At 44.5% G+C, this 18,807-nt stretch overlaps 1 protein-coding gene across 3 annotated transcripts in view; it reads right to left on the reverse strand.

Annotated features, from left to right (window-relative positions):
• The window catches only part of smarcd3b (SWI/SNF related, matrix associated, actin dependent regulator of chromatin, subfamily d, member 3b), a 63,100-nt gene that overhangs the window by 18,556 nt on the left and 25,737 nt on the right, over nucleotides 1-18,807 (reverse strand). Inside the window, exons 1-3 of one of the 3 annotated variants that reach the window (XM_036521018.1) lie at nucleotides 13,337-13,423; nucleotides 4,549-4,739; nucleotides 2,376-2,465 (exon numbers count right to left, since the gene is read on the reverse strand). In XM_036521018.1, coding sequence (XP_036376911.1) covers nucleotides 2,376-2,465; nucleotides 4,549-4,739; nucleotides 13,337-13,414 — 359 coding nt within the window. In that variant the 5' untranslated portion in view covers nucleotides 13,415-13,423. Of the gene's footprint in view, nucleotides 1-2,375; nucleotides 2,466-4,548; nucleotides 4,740-13,336; nucleotides 13,424-18,807 lie in introns of those variants that run through there. The other 2 variants (XM_036521016.1, XM_036521017.1) reach the window with 2 other exon arrangements.

An 18,807-nucleotide genomic window follows, 5' to 3' on the forward strand; every position in this document is an offset into this window, starting at 1 on the left:
CGAGCCCACCTCTTCAAGCGGGCCCGGGCACGGTACGGAGCGATCACACTAGTCAAACGAACTGGACTTTGGGGGTCAAACGTGCTCAGGCACGATACGGATTGCCTAGTGTGAGTACACCCTTACTCTGGAGGAGGTAGCGGCTGCATGAAATCAAATTCGTACTCACTCTTTACTGTTTAAGAGAGAACCAAGTTCACACAAAAGCAGAGCTTCCTATAAAAACCACGGCAGCACTGCAGTGGGGAAAGAGAACACATCCACAAAATGTGTTCAGGTTGTGCCTGATAACAAAAAGCAAATGCAGTATCTCTTCTAATGGGGAATTTTACAGCAGATTCAGCTATACCTCAGGTTTTACTCTACCTGCAGACTGTGCCAGGACTGGTCTCTCTCAACTCCCTAATAGGACACTCAGTGTGGCCAAAAGCTGGCCAAATCGTACATTGTTTTTATTGTAACGTGTATTTTGCATTGTTTTTCAATCACACATCCAGCATGAACCTTGTGTAAATAAAAGGTGGTATTGTAATGGAGCATATAATGAGAAAGCACAACCTTAAAACTAGCTGCACTCACTTATGGATGTGCTCATTTATACAGTTATTTTGGTTGTTCTGCTTTAGGTGCAGATGGAGAAAGAAAGGAGTGGGGAATCACAAACACCTCCTATAAATACACCTCTGCACAGGATATCGTCAGAATGTTGAAAAACATCTGTAATGTTGATTACATGTCACAATAAAGCATGAAGCCTTTGATGATGGTATACTTGCAGTTATATCACATGACTTAAACCTGTGAACTACTGTACAGCAATATTTAACACAGAGATAACAGGTTTGCCTGAAGGGGAGCACTGTTAAGGAGAAATACAATAGGAATTCTACAGGAAGCAAAACAGTATGATAGTCATGCAGTCTCAAAAACATCACTGACTCACACTGCATCACAGCAGGACATGCACACATGTGAAAGAAAGATGTGAACTCCACTACTTCACATTTGTCAAGCTAAGACCTTTTCTAGGGAAGACACTTCAAGCAAACTAACTACTGTCAAAAGGATGCATGTTCAGCAACAGTCTGATGCAACACATAAGTCCTCCCTAGCATGCTGCACGGCCTTTAGTTAAACATCACTTTGGTGACTTGTAACCCATTGAAAACTCTAAAGGAATGCTGTCCTACTAGAATTGGGAAAAGTGACCCATAAAAGCACCTCAAGCTCTGTGGTCATCAACCATACAACACAAGTTGCAGGCACCCTGTTGGGGGGGGGGGGTGCTCAAATACAAGAACTTGAGCTTTGCTGATTACCACCGCTGAGACAAAAATCAGCATTTTACAATGCATTGTGGTTAACTGCTGGCAAAAAGGACACGGAGGCATTCATGCTTGCCATTCTTGGCCACAGAATACTGAGAGGAATCCTACAGTGATCTGCCATTACGACGTCTTTTAGAGAGCATGGGATTTCAATATCTTCACCAGGTGACGGTATTTCCACTTAACACAGCAGGCGCCCAACGCCTCCAGGCCATCCCATCCTGTCATAATAGAAAGACAGGCATTTACATAACCCTAAAACACTTCTGGCCCATTTGAAGAGGTCTCTGATCCTGTGTTTCACACCTGTTGGATAATGAGGGTGTGGTTTGACATAAGCATGCTACAGCAGACCCCTAGCACATTTGTGCAGCCTGAAAGCCTACTGTGAGGGTGGGACTTAAGGATCAAAATTATTTGAAATGGTCTAAGACCATTTCTTCTCACAATCACACCTCTGTCCTTATTGCAAGCCAAACTTGTCTTGAGATGGGAGCAACCAGAAGAATTTGGAATCTCAAGTATCTTAACTACAGGTAAGGAAATTTATTCTCGTCATGCCATGCTTGGAAAACATGCACCAGCATATGTGTATAGTTAACTAATGTAGATGCAATTGGGATCTAAATAATATGGGATGTAATCTCAATAAATGGAATACAGCGGTGTCTGAATAGGTCTCCTACTACTTAGACTAATTAACGGCAAACACACACTACTTTTTATGTGACATACATTTTAAGTAATGACTATAACATGTATGTTACTTTGGTGTTGGATTAAATTGTGGTTTTTGTGTACTGTTCTCTTAATTTTCACTGGGACAGAAAGAACGTCATTTTGTTTTGTGGAACTTCATTTATAATATGGAATCTAGATAACAGTCCTTCTAGGGAAGGAGTATGCATGCCTGTAGTTTAGAAACAGACGGTGAGAGTGGGACAGTGAACAGAGCTAAGGGGAGTGCTGGGGTCAGGGTTTGGGGCAAGAATGGGGGGAAATTAAAAACACGTGATCAATCTAACATGCATCAGAACAGACTCCTACTTTGATCCAAGCGTGGTATCTGATTGGGCATCTCGCATGTCCATCTGTCTCGCTGCAATCTCATTGGCTCCAGGGAATCCCACTGGTTTCCTAAGAGTTGATGGGATTTGAAGGCTCTCCGATTAGAGATTGATGTGAAACTGAGGTGGAAAACAGGGAGTCCCAAACGTCTCTCTCAGTGGATGGGAGTGTGTTCATATATACAGTATATGACAGGAGCTGGTGGTAGGGCAACTCAAAAATTCGGTTCAGCTGCGGCTGAGCCCACTCAACTATATGCATCATTCTCCAGACACCTGCACTTGGGTAATATAGCAAATAGCCAGAGAGACAGACAGACAGACAGACCGACACATAACAAGTACAACTGGCACAACACTTAACAAGATCATGAGGCTGTATGCAGATACACATACAGTTCATGGACCAGACAGCACAGAGATGCTCATGGTGAAAGGACACCAGCAATACAACATGAGAACAAAGGGTGTTACGCACAGGGGAGCTGGGGGACGAGTGGGGTGAGAGACAGACAGATGAGAAGAGAAGGGTGTTTGAGACACAAAAATCAAAACAAAACTCAGGAATCGAACAATCATTGCACATGGACGCATTTTCTGATTGACCGATTGACCAGGCCAGAGATCGAATAATGACAGATTTTGAAAGTAAGCATTCATGTCGAAAGGACAAAAATAGGGAAAAGATTAAGTTACATGAAACCCATTTAAGGGTTCCAGCATGCACAGTTCTTAAGATGTGCAAAGCAGAGTCAAAACACCATGACAGACACAGGGATGCTGAATGGGATTATAGGAAGTTTGGTTTACCAACTCTGATACTAAGTTTGCACGTCAGAACAAAGTATGACCAAGGAAAAGGGCCAAAATATGCCACACAGTTACATCTAATACTTTTAAAAGGGTGGCAGTGTAGCATAGTGGTTAAGTGGTTAAGGAGCAGGACTCGTAACCGAAAGGTTACCGGTTCGATCCCTGCTGGGACACTGCTGCTGTACCCTTGGGCAAGGTACTTAACCCACAATTGCCTCAGTAAATATCCAGCTGTATAAATGGATAACATTGTTAAGAACTGTAACCTATGTAAGTCGCTTTGGGTCAAAGCGTCTGCTAAATGGATAAATGTAAAACAGTTTACCCTTTTAAGGCTCTCAAATTCTCCACAGGGGATAGATGCATCATTAGCAAACACAATATCATCTCCAATTTCATACATTTGCACAAAATTAATTAAAGATTAAATGACATTAGTTACTTCTAATAAGGTACTGTGTTTACAAGCACAACCACAGAATGACCACTTTTGTGGTAAGTGGCTGAACAATTGTCCACTTCTGCCACTTACAAGCCCAGGTCTGCATCTTGAGTCTCAATAAAACAGTAACTGCTGGTTATTGTATTTGACTAAGTGGGAAATGGAACTTGATTGTCCACATAAGGGGGCACACATCCACTGATAGAGGACAAGCACAAGCATGTGCTAAGGTGGCACCTGGGTCACCTGCTGCCATTGATCCGTCTTAGGTCCGCGGCCAGGGGAGGGGTGCATAGGCAAAAGTTGACATCTCACCCCACCTGTGTCAGAAGGCTTGTAGATCACTGACACTGCACTGCATTGTGAGATGGGGAGGGTAGTCTCCCAGGTAAGCGAATTGATTGCCTCAGCAAAAATCTGCTGGTCTTTCTGAGCTTTGGTTAGGGCCAGAGAAAAACAAAAGCCAGCACTGTTGTACATGTCTGTGCTCCCGCCATTTTCAAGGGTCGGTGAAAAGGCGCAAGGACTTGAGGAGAGCCGGAGGAGAGATGAATAACCAAAAGGAGTGGCCCAGCTGGTGTCAGCCTTGGCCAGAGCTCCAAGTCTGCGTTGGATGAGCTGACAAACCTCCCATGAAACAGTGCATCACCAGACCAGATCAGCTCTGTGAAGGTGTGGACCTACCATGTACTGAACAGGAGGGCATTGCGAGAGATCACTGAGACACGGTGGCTCAAGCAAGCAGACAAGTAAGAGTTGGAGAATAAGGGGGGCCAGTGGATGGACACAGAAATCAGAACATACACAGACAGACAGACGGGAAGACATAAACACGTGTCTGTATGTACAGAAACACTAAGCATGGAGAGCACAGATGGGCCAGACCCACCCCACTTACTTTCTGGCGCGGTTCTGAACGGCCTGCTGCTGCTGGGCCTGCTGGGAGGTGGCGGGGCGCTTGCGGCTGGGCTCCATCACTGGGTTGGGCATACCAGGCCGCACCGAGGGGCTCCCACCATATGGGGGACCGGGCGGACCCATGGGAGCTCCCTGGTGAGGCATCCTCGCTCCTGAGGGAATTCCTGGTCTCTGCAGAGAAGGGAGAAGAGGAGAGGATTCTGGGTAAGAAGGAGGCCTGTAGAACCATATGGTACATCAATCATCACTTTAACGAAGGCACTGATAAAAACACCTCACAGAGTGCAGCAATGAGATTTTTAAAAATTCTTTGTAAAGATCGTACTGGCACAGGATGTGGGTTGCTTTTAGTGGAGTGTTTTGGGCGATGAGCAGAGTAATGCAGTGGGAGCCACACACTTTTGGCATTGTGCTGCAGGCCACACTGCTGTCACTGAATGCAGGTGAGCACAATTCCCAAAGCTGAGGATAACAACAGACTACCGAATTATGTGCATTAACCACCATTTTTATGCAGAAATCACAATTTTGGTGCATAGAAGGTGCTAAATTGGACCTAAACAGCAGGTGAGGACAGCCTAATAGGGCGGCAGTGTAGCATAGTGGTTAAGGAGCAGGACTCGTAATCGAAAGGTTGCCGGTTCAATCCCCGCTGCTGCTGTACCCTTGGGCAAGGTACTTAACCCACAATTGCCTCAGTAAACATCCAACTGTATAAATGAATAACATAACATAACAACTATAACCTATGTAAGTCGCTTTGGATAAAAGCGTCTGCCAAATGAATAAATGTAAATGTAATAGCCTGCCTTCGTGACGGAAACATTACATTAGCAGTTTGGCTTTGCCAAGGCAGAACTCTGACTGCCTTGGCAAAGAAACAGACAGCAGGACACATGAAAACTACGATACCGATGCTTGTTGCCTGTTTCCCCCATGTAAAGTCGTGCGTAAAGCACAAAAGTCAAATGACTGTAACCAAAAATATGAAACTTGTAATATAAAACACTAATAAAAAAAGCATCTGCATGTTTTGAGACAACACATTGATGTTAAAAGTAATTTAATATTGCCCTTTGGGAATATTCTGCAGACTACACCGGACGCATAAACAGCCTGTCAAACAAGGCACAGCAGAGGGCCAATTATCTCAGACCCCCCTGCGCCAGCTGCAATGGTCTAGAAGGCCACCTGTGCAGACACGCTTAAAATGTAAAATTACGGTCATACACCCCCATGCAAAGATGCTTTTATTTAGACAAAAAGCATGTAAATGATACACACATATATAAATGAGCATTTCGGTAAGACGTTATGTGTATGAAAAGTTATATATCACTTTTTTTTTTTCAGCAGGAAACACTGTATGTGACATTGTCTCTGAATTCTTGCTGCCCCTCCCCCTTGCCACCCACCCAGTGATTCCTGAGGAACAGCTGGTGCTCCCACACCTGTGTCCATCACTCGCTTGGCAACAGCTGTTAAAAGGCCCACTGCCAGAGTAGGGACAGAGGGCAGCGACATTGCAGGGGGGATTTTGGGGCCCTCTGCTCAGCCCTCTGTTCACTGCCAGTGACATACAATGAGAGGAAGAGCTGCCATGCCCCCCAAAGGTTCTGGGCCAACATTTGAGTTTATGAAACAATACTGAGCTGAGAAAGGAGCCTACCCTTCAAAATGTATGAAGTAAAATCCACCACAAGACATTAGCACAGCGACTGTGAATTCACTTTTGGAAATAGCCAAGGGTTCTACATGGACTCTCAACTGTTGTGAAATCCAAACAAAATGAGTCAAAACACACTGTATTTGTTTTCATCCTGCAAAGCAAACACACATGTGAATGCACAAAAAATACCTGGAACCTACTGGTAACAGGGTGAATCTTATCAAGCCATGTTGGGTCATGGAATGGGGGCTTGTGAAAGAGACGCAGGGCATTTTCTGAGGTTTGTGTTTTTGAACTGAAAGACCAAGAAAGACTGCTGTTTTCCTGGCCACGGTCGCTCATGTCACAGAGTTCATGACACAGTAGCCAAACATGCTCTTTAGACTGGCAGCAAACATGTTGCCAACCTACGAGCTGCAACCAGTGGAAAGCATCCTATAGCGTAAGACTACTCACTGCTGGAACATCTCATGCATTGCACAGAGTACTGAGGGAGATCTACAGTACACACTAAACAGTATATCTACAGCCCTGCACAACACCATTGAGGATGTAAAGTGTGCTGTGAAATGACTGTCAGATTTACTGCTTTTGTAACAAACAGTGTCCTTAGATTGCAATAATGAACACAACAAACTATGCATATTGCTAAGTACATCCAAAAGTAAAATGGCGACCTATTATAACAATGGCCCTTTGTACCATTATCGGTGAGAAAGGCTGGGCACAGGTTGTGCTGTCAGTCTGTTGGCCATTGCCTAGCGGGAACAGCTGCCCTTGTCCTACCAAAGAGCCTGCTCACAGCAGCCCTGACAGAGGCACAGAGGTGGTGAAACTCTGGTTACCTTGAAAAGATCCTGGCTTTTCCCCCAGTTTCATCTCCCTATTAGAGCTGAAGAATTCACTCCGGCCGGGCAGCGGGCCAGACGGCGTCAGCCAATTGCATGCCCCGGCGAAGAAAACAGAAAAGTGGGAGGCTAATGCCGCTGCTCGGTATGAACAGAGAGATAGTGAGGGAGGCTTCATTGGTGTAGATATTGCCAATAATGAAAGGGACGTGCTTACCAAAATATGTGGGAAGTGTTTCATCATTATAACTGCAAGCCTTTGGCTTATTGTTTTTAATCGCTTCCAATTATACAAGAGTGTGAATTACATACTGAAATATCTGTTTCACAGATCCCAGTTTTGAATGAGTTTTTGTAATACCAAAGATGCCTAAACCTTATGAGAAAAACAATTTTAACTTAAAGGTGAACTGTACATCAAAAAAAAAAAAAAACCTACAATTACTTATACGTAATGAAAGAGTGCTGTGATGCTGTACTGTTGCATCAATGTAAGGGAAAAGTGTTTAATATTAATTCAGTTATCCTGACTTCAGTACACATCTACATTCTTCAGTGTGACCATATCAGACAAAAGGTCCTGCTGGGGCATGCTTGCCAGCAATACCCAGAATCCCTCCTGCTGACCCATGGTCACAGCAGCTGTTGCTTGATTCCACCTGATTTTTCCCCCCTTCCCCTCTACCCCCTTAAGGCAGTCTGAAAATACACAAATGAACATGATGTCACCCATCAAAGTTGTGATCAAGGACTGATTGGTTCCTTAGGAGCAGCTGACATTGGCCCTGTTCACACCTGGTATTAAGATGCCTCTTGAGTGATCCAATCACAAGTGGACAGCTCTAAATACGTCTGTTCACACCTGGCATTAATATGCGTCCCAACATGCTTCTCGAATGATCACTTGTGATCGAATCTCACTTCCCCGCTCTATGTGCAAATAAACACATACATCATTTCTGTTTGCAAATGTAAGTTTACGCATCATTTAAAGGTCTGCTTGAATGAATCTTGTCATGACTGTCACTATGAAACAATGTGTGTTGTATCTGTAAATAAAAACCTAGTTGACTAGCAAACTAGATTCCGTTCATCACTGAAATTAAATACCCTTAACATGGCTGCTGCTGATCTTTTGTTAAATTCTGTTTATCGTTGGAAAAAGCATAAACGCTAGATTAGAACATTTTGAACTTCACCGTATTTGTCTGGCACCTTGCCAGTATGATTGAATTAAATAGGCTAAGTAAGATATTATGTTTCCAACGTTTCTTATGTTATTCACTGCAATGAAAATGTTGTGCTTGTCATGAGCACTTCCACCTGTCAAAAAATCAAAACCGAAATCCTATGAGTATGGGCGCTTTTTTGACAGCAGATAGTGTTTATGACATGCGAGATGTCAGACAAATTTGGTGATCATTGATCGCTATTTTGGGACATTAAGCCACGTTAAGCTTTTTCCTTATAATGGGCGTCAATGGAGAGGAAAACGTAGTGAGATAACGACCATACTCCTAGGATTTCGGTCCCCTTCATGATATCGTAAATCTTGACTCCCACAATAGTCTAACATTTATTTGTAGAACTACAACACTTAATGTATTATTCATAACACCATTTCTCCATGTAATATGTTGCATTACACCTTTGGGGCTTGGAAGCATTTGAGGTAGCTTGCGAACTCTAGTTGTTGTTGTTGCCTGTTATGGCGCTTTAAAACCCTTTCGCACGTAACATATTTTTCATGCTATGTAGCACACATGGTTCGTTATGTTTTCATTAGCGTTATTTAGCTTCTGCATTTGCTATGTTTTGCTATATTTTTAATGTTAAATCGCTGTTACCTCAAAGCTAAAATTAGCTAGAATTTTTCCAATCTCGTGTTCTGATCGCACCGGTTTTATCTTACGCGCTAAACAGCTAATCACACCGGTGTGAACGCCGTCGGCGCGCGAATGAGTGCGTACTTCCGCTTAAGGAGAGGATGTCAGTTGAGTAGGCGGTCCTTCAATGTGGCATTTTTGTTCACACTGCTAGAACATTGTGGCCATATGCGGCCCAGACCACCTCCGAATGTGTGAGAGACCAGATCTCAGTGCATCCTAAATGCGTCTTTGGTGCATTCACGCCTGTACTCAGCGCTGTCCACTTGTGATCGGATCACCCAAGACGCATGTTAATACCAGGTGTCAACAGGGCCATTGTTATTCAGAGGCGCGCAAGATCCCCAGTAGGTGTTTCACGCTGCTACAATTCAATGGTGCAATCTGGGCCAAGTGTGCTGCACTTGAGGAATTCCCAGCACACCAGACGTGAATCTGGGATCTTACCCCGCTATTTCACACTGAGCGGAACCTGGAGAGAGGTAGTGGGTGATGTATAGTACATTTCAGTTACATCTTCACAACTGGTATAGCAAACTGAAGCATTGGCGTGTTAGATACTCTTTGAATTTCCTTTAGTCGCATAGAGTTAAAAGGATTGACTGTCAGATCTAGTGTGCCACTGAAGCAGCTTCCCAGTCGTAAAAACCCTTGGATCTTATGTCCTGAGATCCACACCCTCAAGCAGTTTAAGGCGGCACTGTGGGGATATATCCAGATGACCAGGCAAAGTGGCAGTGTCATTCCTCACCATGAGTGAAGCCACAGCTCACACCAAAATTGACCCGCCAAAATGTCATTCCGGCAGGCCCCTCCCCACCACCAAGCTCACATGGGGCTTACACAAACACATATGAATGGCCCACATCTGACACCACCACTCAACTGTCTCCCTGATGACAAAATCCCTCTGTGATTTCAGCATATAGCCATTTTCACACACCAAATGCTCCACACACTAACCTCCTGCGTTGTCCCTAAATGTTGGGTGAATAGAGACCTGCTCTCTATTTACAGGGCTGATCATTGGTCTCCCAAACACCTCAGCAAGAACCCTACCCTCCACTGTGGTGTGTTACCTCCTGCAGTTAATAGTTTCTTTGTGTCTCAAGGGATTATGGTGAAGAACCGGTGCTGGTCTGTTATTACTGTGTGACCTATGCACTCCACACAATGAAATTATAGAGTCCTGCTTCCACACAAACAACAGGAGGAGTGATGACTTTTTCATTAAAACTCTCTAAACCAAACAGCACAGAATGGTCATTCTGTGTAGCATGTTCAAAAGAGCTGGAACTTAAAAGGACCCTTGTACTGTTCTGTGAGTAAACAAGAACTAGAAAAAGTCTGGTTGGACTTCCAAGCATTTATTAATTAATAATGCTTTTTAAAGCATTTATGGACTATGGACCCTCCATGTACTTAAGGCATTCCAATAAATCTGACCTCCAATCTTCAGACATTATATTGATCAGATAAGATGACAATGTTGCTACAATGGTGCTGGAACATTATGTGTGGCCTGGACGAGGAAATGGGGTAACCCAAACCGGCTGTCACAGGGGCAGTGTGGCTGAAACCGCAGCAAAGTAAAGTGCAAGTGCAGGCAAAGTCAGTGTGACACTGAGGATATTCAGCCAGCTGCTGTCAACACGTCACGCCGCTAAGCTGGCGCTACATATCCTCCCAACCCCGCAGAAGTGGGCCAGGCCCCAGGGTGTTCGGTGGCAGGTGCAACTGCTGGCCACAAAGGATGGTGGGCCCCGGCTAAGAACATGTGGGCGCAGCAGGCTACAGGTGAAAGAGGCTATTCGTCTCCCAGCACCTCTCTGTACAGACCTCAGCTCTCACACAAGGTTATGCAGGAAGAGAAGGAGGAGGAGAAAGAGGCAGAGAAAAGAGGCCAGGCAAGGCCAGCCACTACTCTGTATCTCCCCATCTCAGCCACAAAGTGCTAATGAGACATCAAAATAACTTCCACCGCCGCAGGGTGTTTTTTTGTTGGCCAACAATGCTGAATTATCTTCTTCTTTTGAAAAATGCAATGACAGTTTCTTCTGCAAACATAGTCACATACACACACACACACACACACACACAAACAGGTGCAAGTCTCACATGCATAACAATGTATCTGGCTCTTGGCAAAGGACTCAGCCAAGTATAGAGGCATTGCTAGTAGGCAGATATACTGATGCTAGCCTTCTAGAATGTGCAGTCACTTTAAGGCTGAGAGCAGTTTTACCCGAAAAGGACAGGAGAAACCTCCTAGAGTGAGCCTTGCAGTATTACCTATCTGTTCTGCTCAACAGACAGAGGCTAACCTCTTACATTTTCAAGGGGAGGGGAGACTGGACACTCCATTGTGGAACTATAGGTGAGATGAGCTGATCTGCTGATCACAAGTTAGACACATAGGGCCTATCCTTTACCCATCTCTCTCAGCCAGTGGATACCCTTTCAAACAGAGTTACTATGTGTACCAACCTCTCAACTCTCACTACAATTGCCTTCATTACATGACAACTGAAAAACAACACTGAGCCTCCCATTCACTGCTGTTTACTGTTGTTGGCATCTAACCTGCAATAAAAAGAAGACAGCAGCCACTAGGCAGAGGTGAGAGGGCACTCTACATCTATGATTAACGGCCAAGAGGATGTCCAGGCCAGGGGACAAAACACCCCCACCCAATCTGAGCAAGCCCTCTCTTTGATAATCTCCAGGAGGGGCTTGCAAGAGTCCCATCCCTATGAACTTGGGGGGGGGGGGGGGGGGTGTCAAACAGCAAATGGTTCGCTAATCACTTTCGGTGTAGCATCAGCCAAGGCCTCGGCAGAGAGGGAGGACAGAGCCAAAATAACATGGGATATTGCGAAAATATGAGGCTGGAAGTAACAAGGGCCCCGTCAAGGTTAATTGGTGCATTGAGGTGGCGTGCTCGTTCCAGCCATCAATCACCTGTGCTCATTGCTTCTAACAGATCCACTGCACTGTAAATGTGAGCCAAGTATTTGGCATACTTCTTGTCTTTTCAACATTATCAACGCGGTTAATGACAGCTCCTGTCTCTCTAAATGAGAACTGTGCCTCGACATGGAGTGGCACAGATGCAGGAAACCCATGCGTTGCTCTGTCACTTTCAGGGGACTTTGAACATCGTGAGTGACAAGGACAAGACCCTCCGAGTCCAACGTAATCTCAGACACGCACCAGGTCTGCCATCTGCACAGAACATCAGTTGCTCTCCGCAGGCACAGTGAAGCTCTACAGCCCTTTGGAGAAAGCCCCCTTTGCCTTTAAATGTGGGAAACCATTTTATCAAGCTAACAACATGGATAAGAAGAAACAAAGGGGTGGCCAGGAGATAATGCCTTTGGTGTCTAAGATGCCAGTGTCTACGAATTTTCTGTCATTCAGTGGAGGGTACGCGTGAGTGTATGGACACATCAGACAGGGAAGGAATGAACGCGACCCAACCACCAAACAAATCCATCTCAGGCTTGGCCAATAAAAAAATATTTTTTTTTATTGGCTTATATACTTTCTCCCCAGAAGTCAATGGTAAACAAATTTATTTTAATAATTAAATAATTTATTTTAATAAATACCCACTGCAGCCATGGGCCCTGTCCTGTGTACTGTTCAGAAATGAAACCCAGGCCAGACATATCCCAGTAGTGACTACAGAACCACTATCAATGGAAAGTACCACTTGATCTGTTGAATACCTATCTTATCTAAAAAATGGCTTCCCAGAGGGAGGCCTGGTGGGAATATCTACTGCACAGAATCATAGAGGCTTTTACATTTAGAGCAAGCACATTTGAATTAAACACAGTTTTGGATTTACTCAGCCATCATGTGGCCACTGCACACCGTGAACTGCTGCCTCCTAAGGGCAGATCCACTCTAGTCACTCTATATCTATGATTTTGGTACTCCCTGCGCCGTTCCAGCACTATCCCCAGTCCTCTCTGACGACCAGTTGTAGCGGCCGCTTTCTTCCCTTTCTCTCTCTCTTTATTTGTTATTACAGAAGCCCACCTCCCCTACGTCCCCTCTGCTCCGTCCCTCCGTCCCTCCCTTCCTCCCCTCTGCTGTCGCTCTCTTCTTTAAAAAGAAACAGTGTGGGATTCAGGGGGCTGGAAATAACCTTCACGCAGCTTTCCCAGCCATCTCGCTCACACAGGCTACTGCTGCGCTGTCTCTCTCTCTCTCCCTCTCTCTCTCGCTTGCTCTCGTACACACACACACACACACACACACACACACACACACACAGGCATGCACACACGCAGACACACACACGCAGACACAAGGAGCCCTGTTCTCCCGACGACCAACAGCATCAACTGTACTCACCACTCCATGGACCAGGAATTCAAACAGTTTGCTCTTGGTAGCCTTGCGGGCTCCTCCAGCTGTCTCCTCTGTAGCCATCAAGAAGCCCACTTCCACCCCCCCCGCCCCCCGCCCTCTCTATCTGGCTCTTTCTTTTGTTTTCTCTCTTTTCCTTGTCTTTTTCCCCCTCAGCCTGCTTTCAACTCCCCTCCCCTAATCCACTTTCCTTCTCTTTCTGTCTGCCTCTCAGAGAGCCGTCCCTTACTATCCCTCTCTTTTGGTTCACTCTCTCTCTCTCTGTCTCTCTCTCGTGCCCTCTCTCTCTCCTTCTCTGGTTTTAATGTGCAGTGCAGCCAAGTCCCTCTCTCTGGCTCTCACACTTTTTAGTTGAGCTGCCTTTCACAAACCCTGTGTAGGGGAGGGTGGGGGTCTGACAGGGGGGTTCCGGCCGGCCCACCCGCGAGGCCCCCCACGCAGCTGTTGCATTCCATTGGTTGATAAGGGCATGCGGTCTGAGTGGCTGCTACTCCCTGCTGTTTATGTGCCCGGCCAAAGAAGTTTGCTTTATAGTTATCCATTCCCCTTTGCAGTCAGCGCTGACAAATGCACCAGGGCTGTGAGGCAGCCCAGCAGACTGTTCATTCTCAAATAGGAGCAGTGCTACTTAAAGGGGCCATGTACTTTTCCCCATTCTAGCTTTTCGGAATCTGAAATTTTACAACTGTCTTGCCATCTGTTCCACTTCCTCTCAAACTGCCAATTCTATATACATACATACCAAATAAACAAGACAACAGAAAAAAAACTGCTATTTCATACCAATATCCATGGTATAATTTTTAGCAGGTAATTGACATTTTAGCTGGTAATTGTCAGTGTGGCTATTCTTCAAATACATTTGTAGATATGCTGACAATATCCAGACAAACCAACCATAAACACTGTTTACAGACTTCAGAGCAGATGAACGAGTGTAATTAACATATGGTTCAGGTCACACGCATTTCATGTGGGAATACAAAAAGAAACGATGGTAGTCAACTATACTGGGGACTAACTGCCTTAAGCAGTACAGCCAAGTCCCCAAGCGATTTTTGTCACAGAGAAAAAAAAATGAAAAAGACCAGTGTGGGCAGCAACATTAATAACAATAAAAGCCTACAAGACACTCTATCATCACAATGACCTTAATTTTCATCTGCTATGTTGCCCATGCATGTTTGTGACATTAATGTGCTATTATTGCAACATTGTGAAGACATTTTGAGACACCTTCTAAGAATGGCACTTGTTAATTGGGTTTTCATTCTCAGAAGCCATATTGCCACATTGCCATTGTTAATCAACTGCCCCCCTTGTGCATTCTAAACCCTAGAAGTTCTCCGAACATCACCTCTTTGGGATGAAACTCAAAAAAACAATTACCATAACCCCACCCATGATGTGGGGGCCAGGAGGTGTGGAAGCTTCCTTACGACACCCTTCACTTCCTCTGTTTATGTTTCTCGGGTGTCGCTGTGAGAACTCATCCATCAAGGCCAAAAGCTATTCCTCCATGGCTCAGAGTACATTCAGTTTGCTTAACTACCTTGCCAGAGTGTTGCTGCGCCATCCAGTGATAAACCCTGGAAATCAATGGGCCTGTTTGTCCTCAGTTCCATGGTTCTGATCCACATCCCTCCACACTTCTGAGCTCCATTCACAAGAGGTGAAAGCAGGGTAAAACGGATCCTCTGTCCTCCTCCCTCCTGCCAAGGCTGGAAACTTAAATATTAATGGAAGTACTGATTTGAATGACAAAGGGGCTCTGAAGTGAAACTTGATCAAAGACGATGACCTCTTGACTGGTGTGTTGAAGCTGACCATGTTCTTGTTTTTGGGCGAGTGCCCCTTTTTAACTGCCAGTGACACAACTCGCATATCAAAATGAGCAACAACAGATGGATGGGCTACAAGACAATTCCATTTAACGGGTGTTTGATGATGGTGGGGCTTTGTTCAGCTGTGCAACTATAGAAGGGCAAGACCTGCATGCCACATTGAGAGCACTCTTACACAGCTGGGTAGGCAGTTGAGTAAAGACTGTTATTTTACACTGGTGAAGCAAACAGTGACCCAATGACACTGTGAGCTGGACAGGAGTCGCAGATGCAGAACCCTGCTGGAACGGGTGACCCAGACAGAGACAGGAAGAAGTGCCTTTGTCTTACGTCCCATCGGGTGCTGGCCTTGGGCTCTCTCCATGTGTCCCACTTAATGAAGGGAATCCCAGAAGCCCAAACCACCTCATCTTGGGAATCACAAGAGCAGCTCTCAAAAGCACTACTAAAGGCAAAATGGAGCGCTCTCACAAACCCAAGCACATGGGAACCATGAGTGTGAGGCAGCGTATCTCCAGACAAGCCCCTATCATCTCCATCATACTGGGACTGTATGCTGTCCCTCTGCCAAGCCCTCCGATGTGGGAAATTTCAGAGCCTTCAGAGTTGTGGGATAATTATGATGTTGGGCATTTCCTGAGAGATTTTGAAGGAGAAACGATTGCAAAATGTTTTTCCACACAACAGCAACTCAATGCACTCACATGCACACACACACACAAACACACATACACACACACACACACACACACATAAACTTCTGGGAATACTTCAGACACCCTGAGCAGGGCAGAAACCTTCAAACAGTAGCCATGTGATACACAGGATTCACAGACATGCATTATGCATGCACACATGTGTTGTATGCAAAGCACTCCAAAAATCCCTGATGACTCACTGAAATAAGATGAGGCAAGGAAAATCCCCAAGCCACGTGGCTTTGGAGTTCATCATCAGGAGCACCAAGATTCATCATAGATCTGAATGTTATAGTATATTCCTGATGTTGCCGTCACACTGTGATGAGCAGATAGCCCTGTTGCTATCCACTTGATTATGAGGATGGAGTCGACAATGTACCGAATCCACGTCTCTGGAAGTAACAAATAGCTCCCAAACCTCCAGCAGCTTTATAGTCTTTCTGTATAGCCTTTACAGAAAATCCAAACTGTGCTGTCATTGTAAGGAAAGATGGACATACTGGGAGGCAACAACTGTATATAGAAGCAGGAATACAAACACAGCAGCATTGTATATTGTACAGTGAAATAACACACAAATAATAATAATACACATTGTATGTTGTACAGAAAATAACACAACTAGGAAGACTTCTGCATTAAAGTACAATGTTTTAGGAGTAGTATTGTGGCATGTTGTAATGATCAGCAATAAAGGTTGCTGAGATCAAGATTGTAAGTTTTACATCTCTGCTCTACTCTAAATGTTAATTGAACAAAATGCATACATAAAAATATATATTTTGTCCTGTATTCACTCATGATTACACGGTGCTTAATGACTGAAGCCAGTGCCTTATGACTGGTAAAGTGTTTCTCACTGACTAAACTGTGACATCTGCTGGTACGACATGGGAATTCCAAGTTAGGGAAATTGACCCAGTTTGCACTTCAACTAAGTATCCACCAGAGGTCCTCCATGAATATCCACATGACCACTGCTGCCCGGCTGCACCATAGGCAGTTCTGTCCAGCAAGGCAGTCGCACCCAAACTGATAATGTTACTGGAAGTGATTAGCTTAGCCCTAAACCTCATCTTTAACACATCTTTAACCTTAACTTAGCTGAATGTGCAAAGACTTTCTGAAAGACTGTTATCTATCTAAAGACTGTTATCAGTCTTTCTGAAAGACTGTCTTCTTTCACTAAATAATTTTTATCACTCCAAGTAGTATTTCCCAAGTGTCTAGTTTAACTAGCTGATGGAAAACTTACGGAAATGTTTTCTGTCTTTACCACACATTAGAATAGGTACTAGCTAGATGACTGCTTTGATGAGGCTACCATTTTAGACAGACAAAAAGAAGATAGAATACACAACACATAGATGTCCCTCTGGTCTCTGCTTCCAGCATCAAGTCTTCTAGACTTGGTTGCACTATTTCACAAAACTGCAGAGTAATTGTGCAATACCACACAAGATCTTGAGTAGATAAAAAAGTTTCTACAACTGTTCGACAATGGCATCTTTCTCTGTTTTACAAATGTGATTTCCATCGTCCCGAACAAAATTTTATTAAAATAACAAATTAAAGAGCTGACTCATAGAAATGCATACAATACACATTTATATTTCCCTACCACCATCGTTCATAAAATGAAATGGGATAGTGAATGCACACTTCATGCATTCAGAATGAGTGAGGGCACATTCCATAACCCAGGGCTGTACTGACTTCCACTCAATTTTTAATATCACAACCTGAACAACAGTCAGGAAATCCTTGCCCTAAAGAACACCCCCCAGGCAGACAAGAGTGTCTAAAGACATGGAGCATTTTGTCTTTGTTTCTCCAATGCGATCGGTGGAAAATCACATTAGTTATGTTAAACACGGCATATTTCTGTCCATCAATGTCTGTGCTGATGTGTGGGCCAAGCTGCACTTCATCACATGCACCCGTCTGTAAATACGCCTGGGCTTTTCCAGCATGCAGGGACACCGTGGATGCAATGAGTCCTTGTTCACACTGAGTCTCTCTCACATCCTGCTCTTCATCCCTCCATTATAGAACCAGAAATAAAACAGGGCTATAATCTTTCAACACCACCTGAAAATCATGCCATCATGCATAACATGGAACTGTCTTCAACTAAACTATCTCAGATGAGAAAAAACTGGTATGTATGGCAACACCTGCCTCAAATTCCTTTATTATAATAAAAAGTGATCTAATCTAATCTGATAACCCTGTTATTATTAATAAAACGATTTGCCATGAGGCACACATATTAAAGGGTTCTGGGTGACCCTTACTTGAATGGGTATGCTTGTTAATCATGAGGAACGATTAACAGCCACTTCAGGACAGTTTAAAAGCAAGGTGTCCTCCACAATGTATTCACAGACCAATAACAACAATGAAGCTACTTATCACTTTCTGCATGAGAAGCCCAAGGTTGGACCCAGCCCAAGTTTGGCATCTATGCAGCGTGACAGCTCCAGTGGCAAGAGGGCAGAACACCTGGATGTACGGGGGACCCCCAGTTTCGACATGTCCTAGGGCACACACGCAGATGACAGCATTAATACTGCTGTCTTTTGATCAGGTGCAGTGGGAGTGATGAAGCTTGGACACTCTGACTCCTTTCTCCCCTAAAACGTTTTCCGTTTTCATAACCAAATCCAGAACTTACTTTTGAATCCTGACTTCATGGGTTGGGCAGTAGGGGGAGCCAGATACTGGTACAGTTACGGTGGCCTGCTGCTAAAAATACTACAGACACTGCTAAAAAAGTGTTTGTGTAAAAGAACATAACTGTCTGTATTTCATTCAACAGATTGCTAATATAACAATGAGCTAAGCAAGGTATGTCCCACTCGAATGATGTTTCAACTACCATCTTCTTTACAGTACATGTACCAAGGAC

This window comes from Megalops cyprinoides, chromosome 2 (genome assembly GCF_013368585.1).
Source record: "Megalops cyprinoides isolate fMegCyp1 chromosome 2, fMegCyp1.pri, whole genome shotgun sequence".
NCBI lineage: Eukaryota > Metazoa > Chordata > Actinopteri > Elopiformes > Megalopidae > Megalops > Megalops cyprinoides.